This window comes from Nyctibius grandis, chromosome 5 (assembly GCF_013368605.1).
Source record: "Nyctibius grandis isolate bNycGra1 chromosome 5, bNycGra1.pri, whole genome shotgun sequence".
Taxonomy (NCBI): domain Eukaryota; kingdom Metazoa; phylum Chordata; class Aves; order Nyctibiiformes; family Nyctibiidae; genus Nyctibius; species Nyctibius grandis.
In genome coordinates this window covers 61,115,534-61,136,564 of record NC_090662.1, presented here as the reverse complement: position 1 = coordinate 61,136,564, position 21,031 = coordinate 61,115,534, and the positions used below count along the sequence as shown (strand labels likewise).

Below are 21,031 nucleotides of genomic sequence, written 5' to 3'. Positions count from 1 at the left end.
GTCTTAGGTTGTTGCCACGCTTTCTCCTTGTACAGCTGGTCTCTGACATGTGGTGGAACTGGTGGTCCTGCGGCTGTGGGTGCTCTCCAGCCACCTCTGTACATGTGTGTCAGTTGAGCATACTTAGGTGGATTTTATAGAGGCACAACAGTAATTAAACCCTGGAGTTCCTTTAATCTGTAGTGTGACGAAAGATTGGTGATTTGTCTCCTTAAGGCACCTGCACTCTTACCTCTGATGTGCAGGGAGGAGAAAAATTGTAGCCCCTTGCTCAAATCACGAAGAGTTGGGTAGATGCATTGCAATCTGTAACGGCTTCCAGCCAGCCACCACATGGTTTTCATTTCTTGATCTTCTGCGTGCCTCAACGTTCTTATTTTGCGTGAGGAAGATCTGAGCTCTTGGGTAAAACACATTGAGTCTTTCTCAATTATCTTCTTAAAAAGTGCCCTTGGAATTTTGTTTTATTTTTTTTTAAGAGAAGAAGAGGGCAGGTAAACGTGGTTTCTGCTTTATATCCATTTTTCTTGTTACGCTGCTTCAGGAAGAATCTTCCTAGCTAGTTCGTGTTGAGGCCTGTGCTTGTAAAGCATGCGTTCTCCATGCTGTATGTGTGGTCGGTGCCTGCAGATGAGCATCCATGTCCCAAAGGGAGTTTATATCCACCTGCCTGGGAACTCAGCGCATGTAACCAGCGTTGAATGTCATTCTCTTACTGCTCCCTGTAAAAGCACCCAGCCATCCTTCCTCTGTGGGTGTGCGCAGGAGGGGCTGATTTTGGAGATGAGAGTGCAAGAGCTAAATGGGTCCCCGGGCAAAGTGACAGGTCAAAGGGAATGTGGAGATGCTTGCAGGTGTGGGGAGGGGGTTGGCTGTGAGGAACACAAGAACTTCCTGGGTCCAGACCATCCTTACCAAGAAAGGTTAATATGCAGCACTGTGGCCTTCAGCCTTCTCCCCCCACCCTCCATGGAATCCTTTAATCACGTTGGTGCGGTGAAATTTCAGCCCTGAAATGGTGCCTTTGTGCAATCGTTTTGGCGTCCGCCATGGAGCGGGGGTCGTTTTCTTGTCTTTTTTTTTTTTTTTTTTTTAAAATGGCTTCTTTGTTCCTTACCCGCCTCCCCTCCCCAGCCTTGCATCTGTGTCAGATACGATTAAAGGGATAGGGAAGGATGCTGGGCTAGCTCCTGCCAGGCTGCAGGAGAAGTGGTTAACCCCTCTGTTACCAGCAGCATTCTCAGTCCTGTCTTAGTTGTGAGGACCCTCCTAGATGAGAGGAGGCATCCCCTTCCCCTAGGGAATGGCTGGGGCAGAGTCCGCTTGCTTTCTTAATTTGTTGTTTGAAGAGCTGGAGAAGGGTACTTGTGTGTGGTTAAGAACTTTCTTTTCCCACTCTTCTTTTCGTCCATGCCATGTCCCTTCTCTCTACCACCCATGATCAGCTCTCCTACCCCTAACTTCACCATGGCTTCCCTTCTTCCCCACAGGTGCTCCTGACCTGCTCAGCAGTGCAGTAGTTCCCTGCTGGACTCTTCCCACAGCCTGTAATTTTGGGGTAGAGATTTCTCCTCCCCTCCAGTGAATAGCCACAGTCCTGTTTTGCATGGAGCTCTTTAGCTGGCATCACCATTGTTGGATCCATTAAGCCATTCTGCTGATGATGCTCTTGGCCCTGTACAGGACTTCATCCCAATAGTGCTATGAGTTTTAAAGAGCTTTGAACGTGTTCCACAGTCCCTAGACATCCTGCTTGCTCTACTCACCCGTAAGGTGCTTAGTGAACACAAACTCACTGGATCAATCACATGCGTCGGCACTGAAACCTTTGGAATCAATTTGTAATTGTGGAGTCTGTGTTAATTGGGATCCTACCTTGCTACCATTGGCCTTGAGAGATGTTCTTAAGCAGACCGATAGCTGCTATACATCTTCTTTCCAAACATCTTCAGATAGCCTCCCGGGACCTGACTACACCCAGGATGTCTTCTTCAACAAGTAAGATGGTATATACATCTATTCTTGGATGATATATACATCTGTTCTTGAATATAGTGTCTGTGTGTGAGTGTCTGTATTTAGGTTCTTGCTTGTGGAAGGCAAGAGGCTGGGGAGTTGTGTTTCTGCAGAGAAACTAATGGTTGCTTCCAAAACACACAAGTTTGTGTATGTGGGGAAGGGTTTTTTTGAAGGTACGTAATCTGCCACCTTGGTCATGGGGAACTAAAACGAGAAACCCCCCAGTCCTATTCTGGAGAGCATTGACAATCACGCTAAGAAATTCTTGGGTGAAGCACATGCAAAACAGTGCTTTCTTAACTGTACATGCTGAATCTTAGCTGAAGACCAGAAATGAGAGTTACTACATGTCTCACTGAAGAAAATGACTGGAGCTGGGGTGTGAACAAAAGATGAATCTCATCTCCGTGAAGTAGTCTGGTAAGCCAGATTTCTGCCTGTGTCCTTCTGATGACAGGCAGAGGAAGGTTGTGCACAGGATCTGTGTGGTGGTGGTGTGACCCATCATACAGAGACTTGCAGGAAATAAGTCAAAAAACCAAGACACATGAAAATGAAACTTTTAAGTTTATTATTCCATATGTTTAATGCAGAGTTAATGGTGCTAGGGCAGCATAGAGACTGGGGATAGGGAGGTGGGGGAGGAAGGTGCTACTTGCATAAATAAGGGGGCAAGGCTGGAAGAGGTTACATGTGTACAGGAAGCAAACATTCTACATGATATTTTCAGACACCACAAGGAGAAGTCATCCATAGCTAAGGGAGGCAGGAAGGGCATCTGACAGTCATATCAGCAGAGTGAAACAGCGGCACCAATCACAGTCCACATCTGGTCAAAGTATTTATCCTTCTAGACTGAAATATCCATTGGAAGGTCCCACAACATGTCTCTGCGATCAATTGCCAGGATTCATCTTTTCCCTGCAGCAACTTTTGTGTCAGTTCACTCCCTGGCATGACAAACCACCCCAGTCCTGGAGGTGACAAAGGAGAAATAAGCGGACTGTCCTCAGGTGTTGGGCTGAAAAAAGGAGGTTGATCTGACTGTGAGAGCTGGTTGTTTCCAGTTTGAAACCCAAAGGGAAATGAATTCTTTTGCATCTAAATAGGCTTATTTTTCTTTACACTCACCCAAGACTGGGTGCATATCTACCTTGCTTAAAGACACAGGAGTATCTTTCCATCTTCAGCGTAGGTAGAAGGGAGGTGTTGACTGACTGGAAGACAAGAGGAACAAACGAGCAGGGATGCACACCCCATCAGTCTGAGTCTGGGGTGGAGGTTCAAAGAGAGTATTAGAATCAGCTCGGGGTGTTGGGAAGTGCCTAGTAGGTTTCTTGGTGCCTCTTCATTTCAGGCAGGCACAGTCAGACATGGAAGATCAAGGACCAAGTTTGCTCAGAGATTGCTTGGGATACCGAAGAGATTAGAAAGGACTGAGGTGCCAGAAATGCCAGACATAAATGAACGATATAAGAGTAATTGTAAGAAAGGAGGATTCACCCGCAGCACCTTAATGATTCACTGGTCCTTCCCCACCTCTCCTGCACCTCCATACATGAACACGCGTGTGCACAAAGGCTGTGATACGAGTAACACAGTATCCAACAATGCAGTTCCCAAGTCCTACGCGTTGTTCAGGCAAGCCTTAAAATCTCCATGCAGGAAAGAGTGTGGGATTAAACAGAGACAGGATGGAGAAAAGAGGCAGGGAGAAAAGCTAGGATGAAGCTGTGGAAATCAGCAGGGAAGCAAGCATAGGTTGGTCTTCCAACAGGGTTCAAGATTCAATGCATGTGTGAATCTTAGGCAGGACTGCTGCACGACACTGATCGCAAGGAAGCTGGCCATGCCATCCTCCCTACTACTCCTCCCATAACAAGTTCACCCAGGCTGAGCAACCACCCTTCACCCACAGCAGGTGACAAAGTGTTGGCCATTGTGGCCTGTTGGAAACACTTGCTAACTCCCTGGAGCAGTTTGGGGAGGAGAAGGAAAGGACAGTCTCTCTCATCATACAGTCCAGGGTGCGCACAACGAAACCCACCATGGACCAGTCACTCCATGTCTAGAATCATCCTCATCTAGAAGGCCAATAAGGTGTCACAAGCCAGTCACGTGGCCTGCGTGAAATTGGTAAAGGGCGAAAGGACAAAAAACCTTCCTCTAGGCGGGTGAGCCAGCGATAGCCGGGGTCAAGAAAGGCACTTCTGTATACTCAGTGGGTTCTGGTGGCTGGATGACACTGAGTGACCTCGGAGTTCGGAGGCTCTTCTGCCTGTGCTGATTCTTCGAAGCCTTTCCATTGCTGCTTCGGTCACCGTTCCCCATTCCCTACGGTCTGGAGAGAGTCGTATACACGGGCTGTTCCCAATGCGTGGGGCTATGGGACTGTGGCACGGAAGGCGCAGGGTCAGAGATGGCAGTGTAAAGAGGACGTTGGGAAGGTCCCATATAGGAGAAGGCAGAGTAGAGGCCAGAGGCTTGGCTGGAATGGCTGTAGTAGGGTCCTGATGGCTGGTGGTCTGGGTAGTCAAACTGTGGCCTGGAGATGGAGGGGAAGGCTGAACCGTAGTGGGGCAGACTCAGAGATGTGTAAGCTATCTGGGAGGTGGAGGGCTGGTCGGTGTAATGACCTCCAGGGGTGGACCCCTCCGTTTTCACCTGGGCCTTGGAGTCCACCCCCGATGAGGTGGCAGTGGACAAGGAGACTCCATGCTGCTTGGAGATCCGGGCAGAGTGTCCGCTGGCTGCAGCCAGGGCGCTCCCAAGGCCATAGCCAGCAGCCGCTGCTGCCGCGTAGCCCCCAACATGGCCTGGGTGGCCAGCGTGTCCGTTGGGAGGTAGGTATTGGTCAAATTCATTGACATCAAAGGTCTCCATGTTGGACATCACTTCATGGCTGATCTCCCCGATGTCCACATTGCCAAAGTCAATGTGTGGCTTTCCCCCTTCCCCCATGGAGCGCCCTTCTCGTTTGGAGTCAGCTTTGCCTGCCTGCAGCTCGGTCTTAGGGGTGGTAGGAGGTGTGGGGGGCCCATGGCTCTGACCTGCAATGTAAAACGTTTTGAGGAGGAATGAGAGAGAAGAGGTGAGTTACTGCTTTACACCTGGGCTTTATACACAGCCCAGCTCCGCTCCTCCCAGTATGCCAGCAACTGTCTGGCTGGGAGACTTCAGTGGAGGGAGAGAGAAATAGCCAGCCAAAATCAAACCTTGTGGAAAAGGAGGGAGGGTGCAACGATACCTTGCCTGACCAGAAGAATGCAAGTGCCCATGAAACTCAGGCACGTCCCTATACTGCTGACTCCAGCAGAGTTTTGTTGGGGTCACGAGCAAGGTGTGAGCCACACCGCTAAAGCTTTCACCATGATGACTTGTCTCTTTGGAGCCTCTGAGTTGGCTGTAACCTGTCAGTAGGTTCACGGAGACCTGGCACTCACCTGAGGGGTGTTCTGGATGACCATCGGACATGGGCGACCCTTCGCCGGGATGTCTGTGATCCAGGTGGGCGTTCTTGTAGTGGGCCTGGATGGCAGCAGCCCCGCCAGCCTCGCCCTCCACCTGGCCTTCACCCTCGCCCTGCGTGGCCTTGCCGTTTTTCCGCCGGCGGGGCTGGTACTTGTAATCGGGATGGTCCTTCTTGTGCTGCATCCTCAGCCGCTCCGCCTCTTCGATAAAGGGCCTCTTGTCGCTTTCGTTCAACAACCTGCAGAGGCCAAGGCAATAGAGGAGAGAAGAGGGGAAGGAGAGGGGCAGGTACGTCAGAAAAAAAACCCTATACGCAGCATTGTGGGACATGGCATGTAGATACCGGCATCAGGGTGTTGCCTCATTGAGGGTCTTTCACAGAACAACAGGGAGAGCTTTGAAGTGTTTCAGTAGAGACAGCAATGTTCTCCTCCTCCTCATTAATTATTAAGCCCTGACACCAGTCGGTGCCAGTACTGGGTCCCCCTTCCCCAGCTGCATGATGCTTCTCACCTCAGTAAGTTCAACACCCTCTCTTACATTTTAGGTTCATCCCCAAAAGGCAAAGCACAGCCTTTCATAGCCACATAAAATAATGCGGGCAAGCTGCTTTCAAAGAGTTTGGCAATTAAGGGCAGCTGGGATCATCCCTCAGACTAAGGCACTGTGGCCTACCCTTGCTGCCTCTAGTGCTGCCTCCTGCATGTCTCTTGCTCTTCCCAGACTGTGTTTATTCCAGTTTAATCTCCCACCCTTCCATAGGCTCTGACTTTGAGTTTGAGGCTCTACTGAGCACAAATGGCAGCAGTTGATGTTGGCTCCACAGTACCCATGTTCCTGTGTGGAGCTTGCTGGGCCTTTAAGCATCTTGCAATATCCTAGAAGGGAATTAAAGAAAATTTCAAAGTGGAGGGAAACAGTGTATTCTGCTATTCCTGGCGCTCCTGCTCACCTTAGACATGGATAATGCAAAAGGCTGAAGCACAGAGGACCAGCCCTTCTTCAACTTAGCCGAGCAGTTGTAAAAAATTTAGCTGCTATATTGCTAGCCTTGTAGAAATAGATGAGCTGTGATCTCTGGATGAAAGGCACTGCAGAAATGTCAGCTCCTTCTCTATCATCTTCCTGCCAGATCAGGGGCTGCTCTAGTTAAGATAGGCTCTCCAAGGAAATGGTGAAATGTGCCGTCAGGATAGCTCAGAACACTTGAAGATGAGATCAACCTCATTGCTCAAGCCTTTAGCAGCGTCTCGGTTGGAAGCACTTCAGTTCCATTTTATGATTTTCCCCCTCAAATATTCTTGTGACTCAAGGTCATCCTGCTTCTAACAGGAAGCCAGTGCTCTCAGAAGGGACCAGTCTTCTCGTGACTTGCAACTCCAACAGCCATGAGAAGTGGCAGGGCTCCCAAAGGGCAAAAAATATTCCATTTATGAGATGTCCACACCTTTTTCCCCCCAACAAAAGAACTACCTGGGGATGCGGCTGTGCCCGCACCTTGGTACCCCTGAAGCCCTTAGCACTAAAATGTGACCAGTTCTGTTGAACTGTAGGCACTGAGGAAGATACAAAGGCCTGAACTGGCCTGAAAAACTGAAGATGAAGAGGAGGCGTGGCTTGAGGAGCACACAGATAAATCTGGCAGGGGATCAAAGGGGTCGCCAGCAAGTAATGGGTAGATTTCTAAGCACCGCCTCTCTCCCTGCTCCTTGTGCATGCCCCCAGCCAGCAACCAGAAGGTGTGTGGCACGGACTGGAGCCCATTATGGTGCTGATCTGGGTTCACTCCAGGCAGCCTGAGCAGGTCGCAGCCACACACCGCATTCCTACACTGCCTTAATCCCAGAGATTAAAGCAATTGAGCCACACCAGCTTTCCCGTCTCCCTCCCGCCACCATACACCACGCTCTCACGTCCCGGAGGGCTCTAATCCCTCAGCCTGCGCTAGTCCAGACAGCCCTTCATGGGGTCCAAAGGGACATTGTGGCCAACCCTCGTAGGCATCATGGACTGGGAGGCAACCTTGCCTTGGCAAAACCTTTGTCCTTGCAGAATGCCCCATCTCCATGGGAGATGGAGAATAGAGGCAAAACCTGCAGCCTTGCAACCTGGGACACTTCACTATGAGGAGGCCAGGCTCCGGCATCCCTGCACTCCCAGCCCAGATGGTGCTAAAGCTAATAAGATGCTGTGGTTGGGAATGAAGTCTCTTTCTATGTGGGCACCTCTCAGAGCGAGAGGGCTGTAGGCTTGCGCAGCCAGCTTTGCTCTGCAGGGCGTACCACACGGTGAGCTCTGAGCAGAGCCTCCTGTGGAGACCAAAGCTCAGCCTCCCAGACGCATCTCGTGGATGGCGTGAACCAGAGCCACTTGAGGCTATGCAGGTGTCGGATCCCTGCCCTGTGAGCTATGCCCGAGTGCCTCACCTCCTTGCCCCTTGAGAGCAGCCCATGGGCAGTGCCACCAGCAGGACTGCAGCAAGTCCACTCCCTGTGTCTTTGCCTTCTCCTTTCCAAGGCTACCTGCTCCCCTCTCCCTTCTTCTCTCCTGTGGGGATCAGAGCTCAAATCGGCTTTAGCAAAGTGAAACTGGTGCGGGCAGGCAAAGGCCAGGAGATTTGGGGGGATTTACATTTCACTTGCTTCCTGCCCTCCCGCTTCTGCCCCCCACGCTCCCCAGGCCATAATGCAAAGGAATCTCGCACGGGCAGAGAAGTTATGGATCACAGAGCAAAGCCCTTCACGGGGCTTAATCGAAACCTCGCCACCCGCCCCGGCACCGAATGCTCACCCCCAAGCTAAGGGGAGAGGGACAAGCATCCAGCGCCCCGCGCCGGGAGGAGAAAGAAGGGCTAAAATCTTTCCGCCCGCCTCCTGCAGCCTCCCCTCCTGCCGCCGGGCATTGCACCGCGCTGTGTGCCAGGCGGCTGGCTCGGCGGCCGGAGGCCTGACCCTGTGCTGGGACTCAGCTGCCAATGGGTCAGTGTGGTGATAGGGTCAGGCATCGCCCGGTGGGGCTGTTGCAAGGTGAGGGCTTGCTGGGAGCAGAAGGCAGCCGTGCGGGCTCTTCTACCCGTCCACAGCCACAGATTTGTGGGCATGACCCTATTACCTGGGTGCTGCCACTCCTCATGCAAAGATCCCTCCATCAGATCCCCTTACCCCTCACCGGATCCCCTCACCCCTCCACACCAAGTCTCCCTTCCCTTCTTCCTGTACCCCACTTATTTTCGGCCCTGGAGGTGGTGCTGGCTGGCATTTTGGCTGAGAGTCATGCCGACATTTTCAGCAGCCAGCCTCCATTTGAGAGCTGCTCCCTGTCCCCACCCCAAGGGGAGGAAAGCAGACAAGGTGAGATTTCATCACCGCTGAGCACAAAACCCCTCCCTTCTTCTTTTTTATTACACTGGTTCATCGACTGCACCCCCTCATGCACCCCAAATGGGGTATAGATGGAGGTGGATGGGGCCGTAAGCCCCCTGGCACCGCACTTGAGGCCAGGCGGCTACCAACAGCCATCAGGGCATGTCCTGCAGCACTTCCCAATGAGGGCTGGGGCTTGTGGAAGACATGGTGGTGGCCCAGAGCTGGAGCAAACACCAGCTCAAAAAAAAACCCAGGTCATTACAGCCTGTATTGCAGAGGAGCATGTGAGACAGCACTGAGGTTATTGCACAATCTGCCTCTCAAGATTTCCCAGCCCTCTGCCATCCCCACCCAGCGCCGATTGCTGGGTGACGTGCTTGGTTTAATGGTGGTCTGCAGGCAGTCTCCGTGCTCACCGGTGCTTGCCGCTGCCTTACATGCCCTTTACCTGTATAAGCTCAGAGCAGCCCACATGGAAATACGTTGCCCACATTTGCAAAGCAAGTAGCGATTGTAGGCTGTAGGGTTTCGGTGGCCACCTTGTAAGGGTGGGGTTACGCGAACAGCCAGAGCCCTTTAGCAGGACCCCTCGTCAAATGTTTGAGACTAAGCCGTCCAGAGCTCACAGTTGTACCAACACATAGGAGCTATACCTTGGGGACAGTGCAGGTGAGGGCAGCGGGAACCTCAATGGAGGAGACCCAACCTTACCGTGGCTGGAAGGCGAGGCTCGGGGTCTACTATCCTGATAACCTTTGGGCCACCTCCCCTGGAGTTTTGTGGGCTGATATTTCACCCAAGCCTCAGCGAAAGACACACGCATGTGGTCTGACCTAGGCCGGACACCGACTGCACCGATAACCCAGCTTACTCTGCTGTACAGTCCCCGTAGGGTCTGACACGGCTCGGAGAGCTGCAGCCTGCACTAGGGACACTCAGAGAGGAGATGTGTTCAAGCAAAGCAGCCGTGTGGCAAACCCAGCAGCATCCAACAGCCCCAGGCCTGATCCCACAAGCTTCTTTGCCTGACCCACGCTCCCTGGCCGCACGGTGCCCTAAGAAGCAGCCAGGGACCTTGACCATCATCTGGCAGCAGCGTCCCCCTGCTCCGAGTCCCATGTGGTCAGCGGTGGGAGCCGTACCCTGGGAACAGGGAGGCAGTCAGGTGTATGAATGTGGTCACGGGCTGGGGACTGTGTCTCAGTGTGCTCTGAATGTGATGCCTATGGGGGGTTTCACTGCTCTGCTGTATTTTCAGGGGAAATGCAGTGTCTGGAGGGAGGCTGTTGCTCTAAAATCTGGCAATATTTTGCAATAAAGGAACGATACCTTGAAATAATACTTTGGCAACAAAAAAGGTGAGTTCCCCCACACACACCCCACCTCTTTCAGCACAGATTCCTGGTCCAGAGGCTGGCAGCAGAGCTCCAGGTGGGAGCAAGTGCCATGGTAAAGGGAAGGGAAGGCAGCAGGGAACAAAGTGAGACAGAGCATCAGATGAGACATCTGCAATCACGCCCTGCCTTTGGCTTCCTGAAGAGAAACCCTTCGCTGGGGTTGGGTTACACTAGAAACTGATGGGACGGGGTAAAGGGGCTGATGTAGACAGAGGAGAAGCTAATGCCCAAGGGCTCAGTTCCTTGCAAGCAAGGAGGTTTGAAGACCAGAGGAGACCTCGGCATCAGCTGCTGGATGGGGTGGGTTTTGGTTCTGCTTGGAAAAACATCTCTTGGCCCACACAAGGTTGAGGGCTCCTCCACAAAACACCGTCAGGGCAGGAGAAAAGCATGAAAGGGCCTGTTTGCCTGAGCCTTGGTTTGCGTTGGTTGGTGCAAGGCAAGGCAGGGGACGGTGCTGGGGACTTGTGGCAGAAAGTGTTTGTAACAGGTTGATGGGGTTATCGGCAGAGACCGTCAGGTGGGAAAGAAGTGTCATGGCCAGCCTGACACACTTGGCTTGAGCACGACGGCTCTCCGCATGCCCCACGGGCTGGCTGTGATCAATCTGGGCAGCCTGTCGGTCCGCCAGAGGAAGGAGGAGCGGGCTGGGGAGGGTATGTAAAGGACCCGGGGATCTGCACGAAGCCAAATGAAAATGGGAGCAAAAAACTGGTGGGGCCAGAGGATGTGTGTGTGTGTGCTGGCGAAAAGGGATGGCGACTCTCTGGGTGCAGAGGGAGTTGGGGGATGGTTTGAGCCAGTATGTTGCAAGAGAGCCTGCTAAGGTGGGACTGTTGCAGGTCTCTTCCCTTCTGCTAAGCCTCAGCTCCCCCCTTTTCAGCAGGGTCCTCTCCTTGTCCATCTCTCTGCAGCTGCATGGCCTGCCAAACTGGGACCATCCTGGGAAGGATGGGTTGTGGGCTCTGGACATCCTGGCTCCCTTCCCCTGACCTTCCTCCTCAGCCGTAACTTGGTTTCCCACTTGCTTTGCAGCACTGCACAGAAATAACTCCTGTTGGCATTGGGACCTGAGTTCAAACAGGCTTGAGGCAGACATCAGTGATTAAGTTGGGATGGGTCTCAGCCGGGGTTCCTGCTGGTGCACAATTTGGCCCAACAGAGAGGGCGAGACAAGAAAACAAGATATCCCCTGGCAGTCGGGCAGGAGAGGACCAGGACAAGAGTGTCCCGGTCGGGAGCAACAGGGGAGGTTAGTGGGAAACACATGGAAAGGGCTGCCACCAGGATGGAGGTGAGCTCTGCAGAGGAAGCCTTCACTGCATCCAACAACCACTCTTGCCGCAGTCACCGCCCGTGCCTTCTGAGTGGGGGCTCCCCATGGGGAAGGAAGTCCCCTAAGGTCCATCCCACTAAGTCTTCATCCTTCTGCGAGACCACACAGTCCTCTCCCAGACACCTCCAGACCCCAGCCCTCGCGTTCCCCCTCCATCCACCCACCCACTCTTACCTCCAGAGCTTCCCCAAGGTCTTACTGAGCTCGGCATTGTGAAGGTGCGGGTACTGGTCAGCCAATTTCCTCCGGGCAGCCTGTGCCCAGACCATGAAGGCGTTCATGGGGCGCTTGACATGGGGTTTGCTCTTGTTACTTCCATTGACCCGGACGGGCATGGGTACCAGGGTCCAGTCATAGCCGCTCAGCACCTGGCTGACCGCCTCGCGGATGCACACCGGGAACTTGTCGTCGTCCGCCTCTGAGTCTTGCTGTTCCTTCTTGACCTTCCCCATCTCCCCGTTCCCGGAGCTGGCAAGGTGTGGGGAGTTGTCTGATGCCATGGAGGGTCCTGGCGAGAGGCAGTGGTGGTCTTCAGAGCCCACCGGGCTCATCTCCACCTCCGAAAGGTCTTGGTCGTCGGCCATCGTTGCTTGTGAGCCCTTTTTTCCTTCTTGATGTGCTGCTTCTCACTGGGGAAGGGGAGGGAGGAAGACAAAAACAAAGGAAAGAAAGGAAAGAGAGGGGAAAAAGAAAAGAAGAAGCAACAACAAATCTGAAAGGGACTCCAGGCTCTCCGAAGAGCTGACCACGAGACAGGGGCTGCTCGATAAAAAGCGCAAGCAAAGCAATTGCCGTGCACACCGCAAAACCCGTGATCGATGGGGGTGGGGATGGGTCGGGGCCCCTGATTAATTGGGATATTGCTCCCTATCTCTGCAATCATCTGGTGCTGACGTGTGGAGGGACCTGTGGCAAGAGGGATAAGGGGGGTTGGGGACCTGAAAGGAGAGAGACATGTACCGTCCTGCCTGGGCACAGCTCCCCACGGGGAGTGGGATGGGGGGGACAGCCACAAAACTTGTGTGGGGAAGTGCCCCTTTCTTTCGAAGATGTGCAGTGAAATTCCAGCACAGCGCGTGGTGGAAGGCATGGGAGGGGGAGCACCGGCCACTGTATCGATAAACCAGAAGGGACACATCTCCCGGCTTACTGGGGAAGCTGAGCGGGTGGCACTGCCAGGTAGGGAACCAGCCCAGACCCTGGATATGCACCCGGAGACCCCAGTCCTGTCTGTGAGAAAGTGCCTCTGTGGGGACACCCCATCCCTCACCCTCTTCTTTCAGCTCATAAGCCAAAGACTTAAAATGCATCTACGTTGCATCCCCACACACCTGCCTGTCTGTGTACGGATGCGTATACGTATACATATTCGTATTCACGTATATACAGATACAAACACACACCGAGTTTAACTTTGAGACAAGCCAAGGCTTTGGGTTGCCTGCCCCACACACTCCTCTCTCCTGTCTGCCATCACCTCTAAAAGTCCCTGTCACCGTGCAGCAGTTCCCCCCCTTGGAGAAAGAAATGCTCTAAAAATAAAGGCCTCTCTATCTCTCCCCATCCAGAAATAAAAAAAAAAAAAAGAAAGAAATTAAAAAAGGAAAAAAGAAGTGATAGAAAAGCATGCCTGTGGCTTAGCTGAAAAAGAACCAGCGCAGAGCAAGGGCTGCTGTCCCTCCAGTTTCAGAGGGCAACACGGACCCTCGCTGGGGAAATCGAAAAAAGTAAAAGTAGAGGAGAAAAAACCCTCAGCGAACGTGTGCGAGCGAGCTCAGGTAGGAGAACTTACGTTGCTGGCTGGTGTGCGGGGCAGATCCTGTGAGGGCTGTGATTTGTATCCCAGTAGCCCCCTGTCCTCCCTCCCAGCCCCGGCAGCGTCGGGGCGCGCGGTGCGGGGAGGCTCTCAGGCGAGTGCCATTCCTAGAGGGAGGTTTGGTTTTTACTAATACCCCGGCTGGATGTCTCTCGCTGGCTTTGCTGCTTAGCACCGGGGGAGGGAAGGGCGGAAGGTGGAGCCAAGCACTCCTCAGAGCCAGAATACGGTCAGTCGGGGATGGCGGGGAGGGGACGCAGGCAGCCCCCCACCCCACCTCAGCAGTCGGTGCATTCCCCGCTTTCCCCCGGTGCTGGCTTCTTCATGAGAGCCACCAGCATTGGGCTGCTCTCGGCAGTGTGGCTGCCCCAGAGATGGTGCTGGAGGATTCAGCCCTGCAGGGTTTGGGGTGGCTGGGTGCTGGAAGGGGTCCTGGGTCTGTTTGGGGAGATGGGTGTGCACCCCAGGCCTGGGATCCCCCTCCTTTCCCCAGCCAGTGCAGTCGCTCCTGCGGGGTCTGGTGCCCCCCATGTGCCCAGTGAGTCCCTGGTCTCTGTCACAGTGTTTCACAGGAACCCCCGTGTGCTGCAACAAGCTGGCCTGGGGCACCAGGGTCAAGACACTGCCAAAGGATACCCTCATTCTGACCTGAGTCTTTGGGGTGGGGAAAGGGATGCAGGAGATCAGAAGTGTCCTGAGGATGGAGGACATCAGTTCCAGGGATACACCACACTGCTGGACAGTGGCTACCAGTTTGAACCTTCTTAGGACTTTTGCATCCTAGGAATGGGCTTGTTACAACATGTTCATCTTTGTGAGGTCTTGTCAAGACAAGCAGGCTCTGCTTCCTCCAATGTGCTGAATTGCTCCTGAAGGCAAATGTGGGGTCTTTCATGAGGAAAAGAATGTCTCCTGATGAGAAGGACTCTCTCACACGCACTCACTGTCATTCTTGCTGCTCATGCACTGGCACATGTAGAGGATGTCAGCACTCAATGGGTTAGGATGTTCTCCATCACATCTTCCATTTTCTAGCTCGCTTTCCTTCCCAGATGCCTCTGGTAGTTGGCTTCTTCGGTTTCCTTTGTCACTGGGGCTGGTATAGACCAACACCAACCCTGTAACCATGAGAGGTCACCAATGAAAAATCTGGTGATCCTCCCAGGTCCTCCTCAGTTAGCAATGAGATAAACCTAGCTCCTGTCCCGGCTCCTCACTGGAGAGCCAACCTGAGGATGCATCAGTGCTAAGTCAGAAAATACACAGAGATTAATGGATATGACCCAGGGAACCAGCTTCAAGGGATTTCAAGAACATTTTCAACTCCTGTAGCAGATACTGACTCTCCAGAAACTTTGTGTTAGAAAGACCCAGCAAAACCACTGGCTGGTACCACATGAAACACAAGTGAACCAGTCCCATGGATGGTGCTGAGCACCTGATCTAAAGTCCTCAGAGCAAATCCATGGGGCTGGCTGCTGCCCTTGCAGACCTGGCTGACGGTGTAGGACATTTCCCTCCACGTCTGCCATTGTCTGGAGTAAATAAAGCTCTGAAACCGTAGGGTGGCTGCAGGGCAAACCTCACTAGAGTCCAGTGAGAAGTCTTTACTGAATGGAGCTGAGAGGGGGAATGGCTGCATGTCACTGTTGTTAAACAGGCAGAGATGCTTAAAGGGGCCTCTGTGGCATGATCTTGCACCCTTAAAAAGACCTCTCAAGGGATCATATCCAACTTTTCTTCTCTTTTTTAAGCATTATATGCTCCAGAAAACGATGGGCTTAGATACTCTTCTTCACATGATGCCTTTTTCCCTTTGGAAGAGAGGGTGCCTTTCTCTTGGATGTCAAGAAAACCTCATGGAAGCATCGAGATCATGCTTCCTCCACCAAAGCAGCAGCTGGTGAACCTCAAGTCTTACAGTATGGAACAAATTCTCTCACCAAGAGAGACCCCGGCTCCCAAGCAGGGTTGCGATTGTCACAAGAAGGGTCTTGCAGCACAGAGAGGGGCAGTTTGGCAGCTCACCCTCCTTCCGGCAGACAGATAACCAGTGAAAATGAATGGGGCAAGGTCACTCCTTCACTGGGGCTGTACAAAGATGTCCACGGCCCACTGGATGCAGAGTCAACGATGTTGTGGAGCTCATGGCATCTTCCCCCAGCCAGCAAGGGTCATCCTCAAGCTTCAGGGACCCTGCATGTGAGGTGTGGGAGAGCTGGAGGGAGGGGAGGGTTGGTGTCTGCCAATGCTGCCTTGCTTGTTCCCTTGGCTGCAGCCAGCCTCCATCCTGGGGTAGGGAGAAAGGATGTCACAGAAAATGGCCAGAAAAAAGGGTATTTGCCCTCCCTTAAGGTGGATGGTTCCTGTGGACTCCATGGGAAAGAGGAAATGAGGAAGGGATTTCTCATTGCCCTCCAGAGCGGGGATACAAGGTGCTGGGCACCAAGTGCTAGGGAGTGAGAGGCTGGCAGTCCTGCTAGTGCTTTGATGGAGAAGATCTCCAGTCAGGAGCCCCTCAGGACACTGAGAGGAACTTCACAGCCTGCTCAGCTCATACTCCAAACACAGTGACCTCTTGGCAGGCTCTGTGGGGAGAACAAAATGGTGCTTGACCCCAGCAACACAGTGAGTGGTGGGGCTCACATTTTCCTGCATGCCCACAGGGTCTAGGTGAGCAGAAGAGTGTCCCACCACTCCCAACTAGGGCAAGAAAGGGATCAAACCCAGAAGGGATTTCAGTAACCCACAGGGCTCTGGACTGGTGTTTGTCCCACTGCTCACCATCCCCATCAGGGGCTGCTGCCACCTGCCAGACAGGAGACGGGTCCCGTTTGTGCCTTGTTGGAAGAGCTATGGGCACCTCAGCTGTAGACGAGGACATCCTCAAAGGACTGTGTACCAGCCACACAATTTCTGCAATCTGCAGTCTCAGTGTCTCCTCATATTTAAATGGCAGGGAAGGGTTTTTCCCTTCGTTCTGCCTTTCCCTAGTTCTTGCTTTTTGTCTCCTTTGGTCCTGCCTCCTCTTTCTGAAATCTCTTTCCCTATAGTGCCTTTTTCCCTGTTTCCAGCCCCAACACCCCCCCCGCACCCAGCACTGATGGCAGGTGCATGCTCGTCTTACTTCTTCCAAATCTCTTCTGTCCACGTGTCATTTCTTCTCTTGTCCTACAAAGAGGTAGAGGCAAGAGAGCGAGCTGTGGAAAATATACCTCTACTGCAGCAGGGTGAGGTATGATGCTTTCTCCTCAGTCGCGGTGAGAAGATGGGCAGAGGGGAAGAAGAAGAGACCACTTCTGTTTCAGGAATCAGTGAGGTGGCATGTCTCTTCCTCCAGTGTCCCCTGGAAGTCCTTTTTAGAGACAAGGACCCTCCAAGAGCCACCACTGGCCACAGCAGCTAACCAACATTGCAGAAGTGGTCTTTCTAAATACAAGTCTTCCTAATGCCTGGTCCCTGGGGAAATACTCATATAGCAAGTTTCCACCCCTTCTTTGCAGCATGTCTTTCTATGGATGAGGTGCTCCAGGTGCATAAAAAGGGACAGTCCTTTGTGGAGGGAGGATCTACCAGTGAAGATGGTTCATGATCCGGAGACCTTGCTAAGCCACAATTTTCCTGTGACACATCAGTGAAATGTTTTCTTTGGGCCTCAGTCCCCCATATGCAAAGGCAGAAGGATGCCACATCTCCACAATGAAGGCGTGTCAGGAGGGCAACAGGTAAAACTGGGTGGAAAGTGGAGATGTCCCACCATGCCAGGTGCCCCTGTGTCCGCACCACTCCTAAGGATGATGGGAAAGGAGCCCTGCTTCAGGCTGGGTGCTCAGCGAGCAAGGTGCATCATTGCAAGTGCAGGCAGGGGCACCTGCTCAATAGGGTTTCAACGAGGGGACCATGTTGGTGCGACACCTCCACCACCAAGGTGGGACCACTGAGGTTGCTGGGGAAGAATTTTGCTAGATGACACCCATCCCCTGCACCCGTCGCAAGGGAGGAGTAAGAGGGGAGAGCCTGTCCGCAGCAGAGGAGCAGCAGGATGCCCAGCGCGAGAGCCAGGGCCAGCTTTTGTCCCCTACCCAGCTCGGGGGCACAGCACTGGTATTGTCCCAGGACTGCCTGGGAAAATGGGAGGGGTTCCCTGTGAAATCTTTCCATACAGTAAAACAGCGTCAGAGCCAGGGAGCGAGGAGGGGACGACACAGACATTCAAAAAAATACATACACACACCACACCCCGCCCCCGCTGAACAATACCCACAGTGTGCTGAAGGAAAGGGAGACCCATGAATTGGGAGTTTGATAAGGATTTTCCCCCCGCGCACGCCTGCTCTCTCAACAGCCCCTTCAGTTTCCCAACAACCCCCCTCTTCCCCTCGCCGGCTTTCTTGTTTGGGCCTTAAACAGTGCGCCGTCTTTGTTCGGGATACAGGTGAATGACAATCATGTGATTAACACACACACACACACACACACGCTCGCACATAAAAAGCTTTTTAAGAGCGTCCAGCTTGCTCCAGACCCAAAGACGGGAGAGGAGACCCGGGCTAGGAGGAGCTGAGGCGGCGGCGGTGGCCAGGATGGGGATGGCCACTGGGATGGACGAGCGGGTGCCACCACCTCTCTGCAAAATCCCGTTCCCGTGGAGGTGGGCACACAAGGCAATAAGGGGCAGGAGGGGTGGTGGGGGGCAAGGTTTGGGGTTTGGGGGTGGGAGGGGCTCTTGCCCCTGCTGCCTTTTTGCCCATGCTGGGCACGCTGGTGTGGGTTTGCACTGGTTGTGTCCCCTCCGTGATGCTGCGGGAAGGACAGGGGGTGACCATCCCAACATCGTTCCAGGGAGGTGGATGCAGAAGTCTCCCTTTCTCTCCCTGCTGGGGAGGGGAGCCCGGTTTCCCACACCAGAGCCAAGCCCTCGATCCTCCCTGGCTCTCGTGGGATTTGCATCTTCATCGGCATGAGGCTTGCTGGTCCTGCTGTGGTTGGAGGGGAGGGCTCAGTTAGGAAGAGGAGGGGGTAGCCCTCCTCCTGGAAAGGGGGATGTCTCCCCCCCCCAAGCTGTGGTGTGGGGAGATCTGAATGGATTTGCTCAGTCCCATGGTGGCCCAGGAGGAAGACAGAGAAAGAGAGAGGACCAGGTAACCCAGGTGGTCGTGGGAAGGTTGCAGATGCCAGCGATAGTTGACCCATGCTGGAAGTCCCACTTCCCTGGCCAGAAATAGTATATCCAACATCCTCAGTGAGGACTGCATGTCCCCTTTGGTGTGGAGATGCCACAGGGCCCTATCACATTTCATCACTATGACCATAAAGTAGCTGGGAAGCTGGTTACTCAGTCCTGGAGGGAAGTGGAGTCTAGTGAGGGGATGGCCAGGTGACCATCTGAACCATCCACAGAGGAAGTCATGAAAGAATTGGAAAAAATAGCAAGGTTTCAAACTGTTACTCTTTATTTGAAGATCGCCTGAGTGTGATGCTCCAAGGAAAAGCGGGGAGGAGCAAAGGGAGAGACCACCATAACACTTGGAAAATCTATGGGTCTGCAGCTGGTCTGACTCATGAGACATCATGGGACATGATGGATGCCAGCACGGGAGAGATCAGGACCAGGCCCTACCCTTTGTCAGAGCACCCAGGCCCAGCCCCGTCTCCACCACTTCCTCATGCCCTTCTCTTCAAATTCCTCCCCAATCCGATGTCACGACTGCCCTCCCAGGCTCCCAGAGTGCGGGTCGTTTTCAAGGCCTTTCCATGAACAGGAGAAGCAGAGGGTCCCCAAAACCCATGTTTGTGTCACCCTCCGTGATTCTGTGGAGGCTGCGATCTCCAAAGAGCCCTTCAATTCGCCTTGTGACATAGGTGTCCTCCCAACAGGGAGCTGGGCACGGGAACCAATGCCGGGCTCTGGTCTTCATCACCCCTCACCATTTTTGGCTGAAGCTCCCAGTATTGGTCCTAGACCTTCCCAGATGCCTCTTTGCTTCCAGCCATGGGCCAACCGTCAGGAATCTCAGTGAACTGGCTGCCTGTGAGGCAGCCTGAAGAGGAAGAAAGTGGTGTGGGTCCCTCATGAAAAGCAAAGAGCTGCCTGAAGCCCAGCCTGGGTTTTGGCAGCACCACACCATGTCCATGTGGTTACAGGACAGTCAGCTGCAGGGGCTGTGCAGTAATTCTTGTCATGGGGTACCAGGGGGAAACAAAAGGCACGCAACACCTGGAGTTGTTTACCTGCGTGACCAGGCTGTTTGTCTCTCTCTGTCAGACCCAGTGTCCTGCAAAAGAAACATCATGGTCGTTGCTCTCCTCTGGCGTTATCGTTCCCCATGGGTGACACAGGCTGGGTGATGCCAATCGGTGCGTGGCCCTGCGCTCCCATCAACCCAGGATGGGATGGGAGACCTCAGGAAGCTCTTTAGGGACTGAGGCTGGGACGTGGTTGCAGAGTCCCACCCAGCTCCAGAGTAGAAGAAACCCGGTTCCCTCTCCAAGGCATGGTGAGGGTTGCTGCAGGTGCAGGAAACCGCACCGCTGCTGCCGCTGGTGTGCTGTCTTGATGTGGCCGAGCAGGAGACTTTGCTCAGCGGCACTTTTTGCTCTAAAGCAGTGGATTAAGGTGCCAGCCTCCTTGGAGAGGAGGCGTAGGGAAAATCTTATGGAAAAGAGAGGGGACAATCGCCTCTGAGCATCACAAAGACCCCGGGCATCTCCTGGCCTGTCATCTTGGCCAGCCCAATGTTTCATGGGCATGGGGATGACTTGCAATGGCTAAATGGCACGGTTTTTCTGCATTACTCAGGTCTGGGAAGATCAAAGAGGAATGGGGCAGGCACCTCTGTTGCTACCTGCTTTGATGGGTGGCACAGAGACTCCCTGGCTGTTAACCCCCTCGTCTCCTGCCAGAGAGGCCAGGTGCACTTCCAAAAAGTGAACGCCAAAAAGTGAGCACTGAAGGAGTGAGGAGCTGGGGCAGAAGGGGACTGTTTTTGCCCTTTCTCAGATGGAGTCTGGCATATGCAGTGCAATGTAATGAAGGGAGCTGGGTGCTCTCAGTCTGCACGACAGAGGAGAGATGCCCAGAAGGGAGAGGAAGGGAATTGTACAAGATTGGGCAGAACAACCAGAAAAGGGGACACTCCCAATGGGATCTGTGGTTGTAGCAGTGCTGGGTGACCCCAGTGGGCTCATTTAGTGGTGGCTGAGGGGGCTCCGGGGTGATCTTCACCTTTACCAGTCCTCTGGCTGTAGGGAGGCTCCTGGGGAGCCGGGGGAAGGGTTAAGTCAGGAAGGCTTCAGCCTGCTGCCTTGGCCCCTGTAATTCCTCCAGAGAGTAGGACTGGGAGAACAAGGAGCCCTTTCTGTTCACAGGAATTAATAGGCAAAGAGTCATCTGGGGTGTCATTCAAGCCCTGATCAGCTCCCGGAGGAATGCGAGGGAGAGCGAGCAAGGGAGCACGGCCCCGAGGCCGAGGCACCAAAGCCAGGGCAGCAGCAGTTCAGCTGGTAACCAGCGTTACCAGCTGGCATTTGGGCAGCGGGACCATCTTCCCCTTCACCCCAACCTCCGTGTCCTCTCTGCCCTGTGCCGGGGCTCACCCCAACACCTGTACTCAAAGGGCTCCCACCA

The 21,031-nt window shown here is 53.6% G+C and overlaps 1 protein-coding gene across 1 annotated transcript; it reads right to left on the bottom strand.

Moving 5' to 3' along the window:
• Positions 1 to 3,916: 3,916 nt before the first annotated feature.
• SOX10 (SRY-box transcription factor 10) lies at positions 3,917 to 13,423 on the bottom strand. Its single transcript, XM_068401521.1, has 4 exons — positions 13,381 to 13,423; positions 11,763 to 12,217; positions 5,463 to 5,728; positions 3,917 to 5,069 (listed from the first exon to the last, which is right to left on the bottom strand). Exons 2-4 carry the CDS (start codon positions 12,170 to 12,172, stop codon positions 4,354 to 4,356), a joined length of 1,392 nt encoding a protein of 463 aa, XP_068257622.1. The 5' UTR covers positions 12,173 to 12,217; positions 13,381 to 13,423; the 3' UTR covers positions 3,917 to 4,353.
• Positions 13,424 to 21,031: the final 7,608 nt, after the last annotated feature.

Bases quoted from the DNA above. Each gene is read 5' to 3' on its own strand.
- SOX10 (XM_068401521.1), bottom strand. From the start codon at position 12,172: ATGGCCGACGACCAAGACCTTTCGGAGGTGGAGATGAGCCCGGTGGGC. The intron at 5,729-11,762 runs GTAAGAGTGGGT...TGGCCTCTGCAG, and splicing joins ACCTTGGGGAAGCTCTGGAG to GTTGTTGAACGAAAGCGACA. The intron at 5,070-5,462 runs GTGAGTGCCAGG...TTTACATTGCAG, and splicing joins TCATCCAGAACACCCCTCAG to GTCAGAGCCATGGGCCCCCC.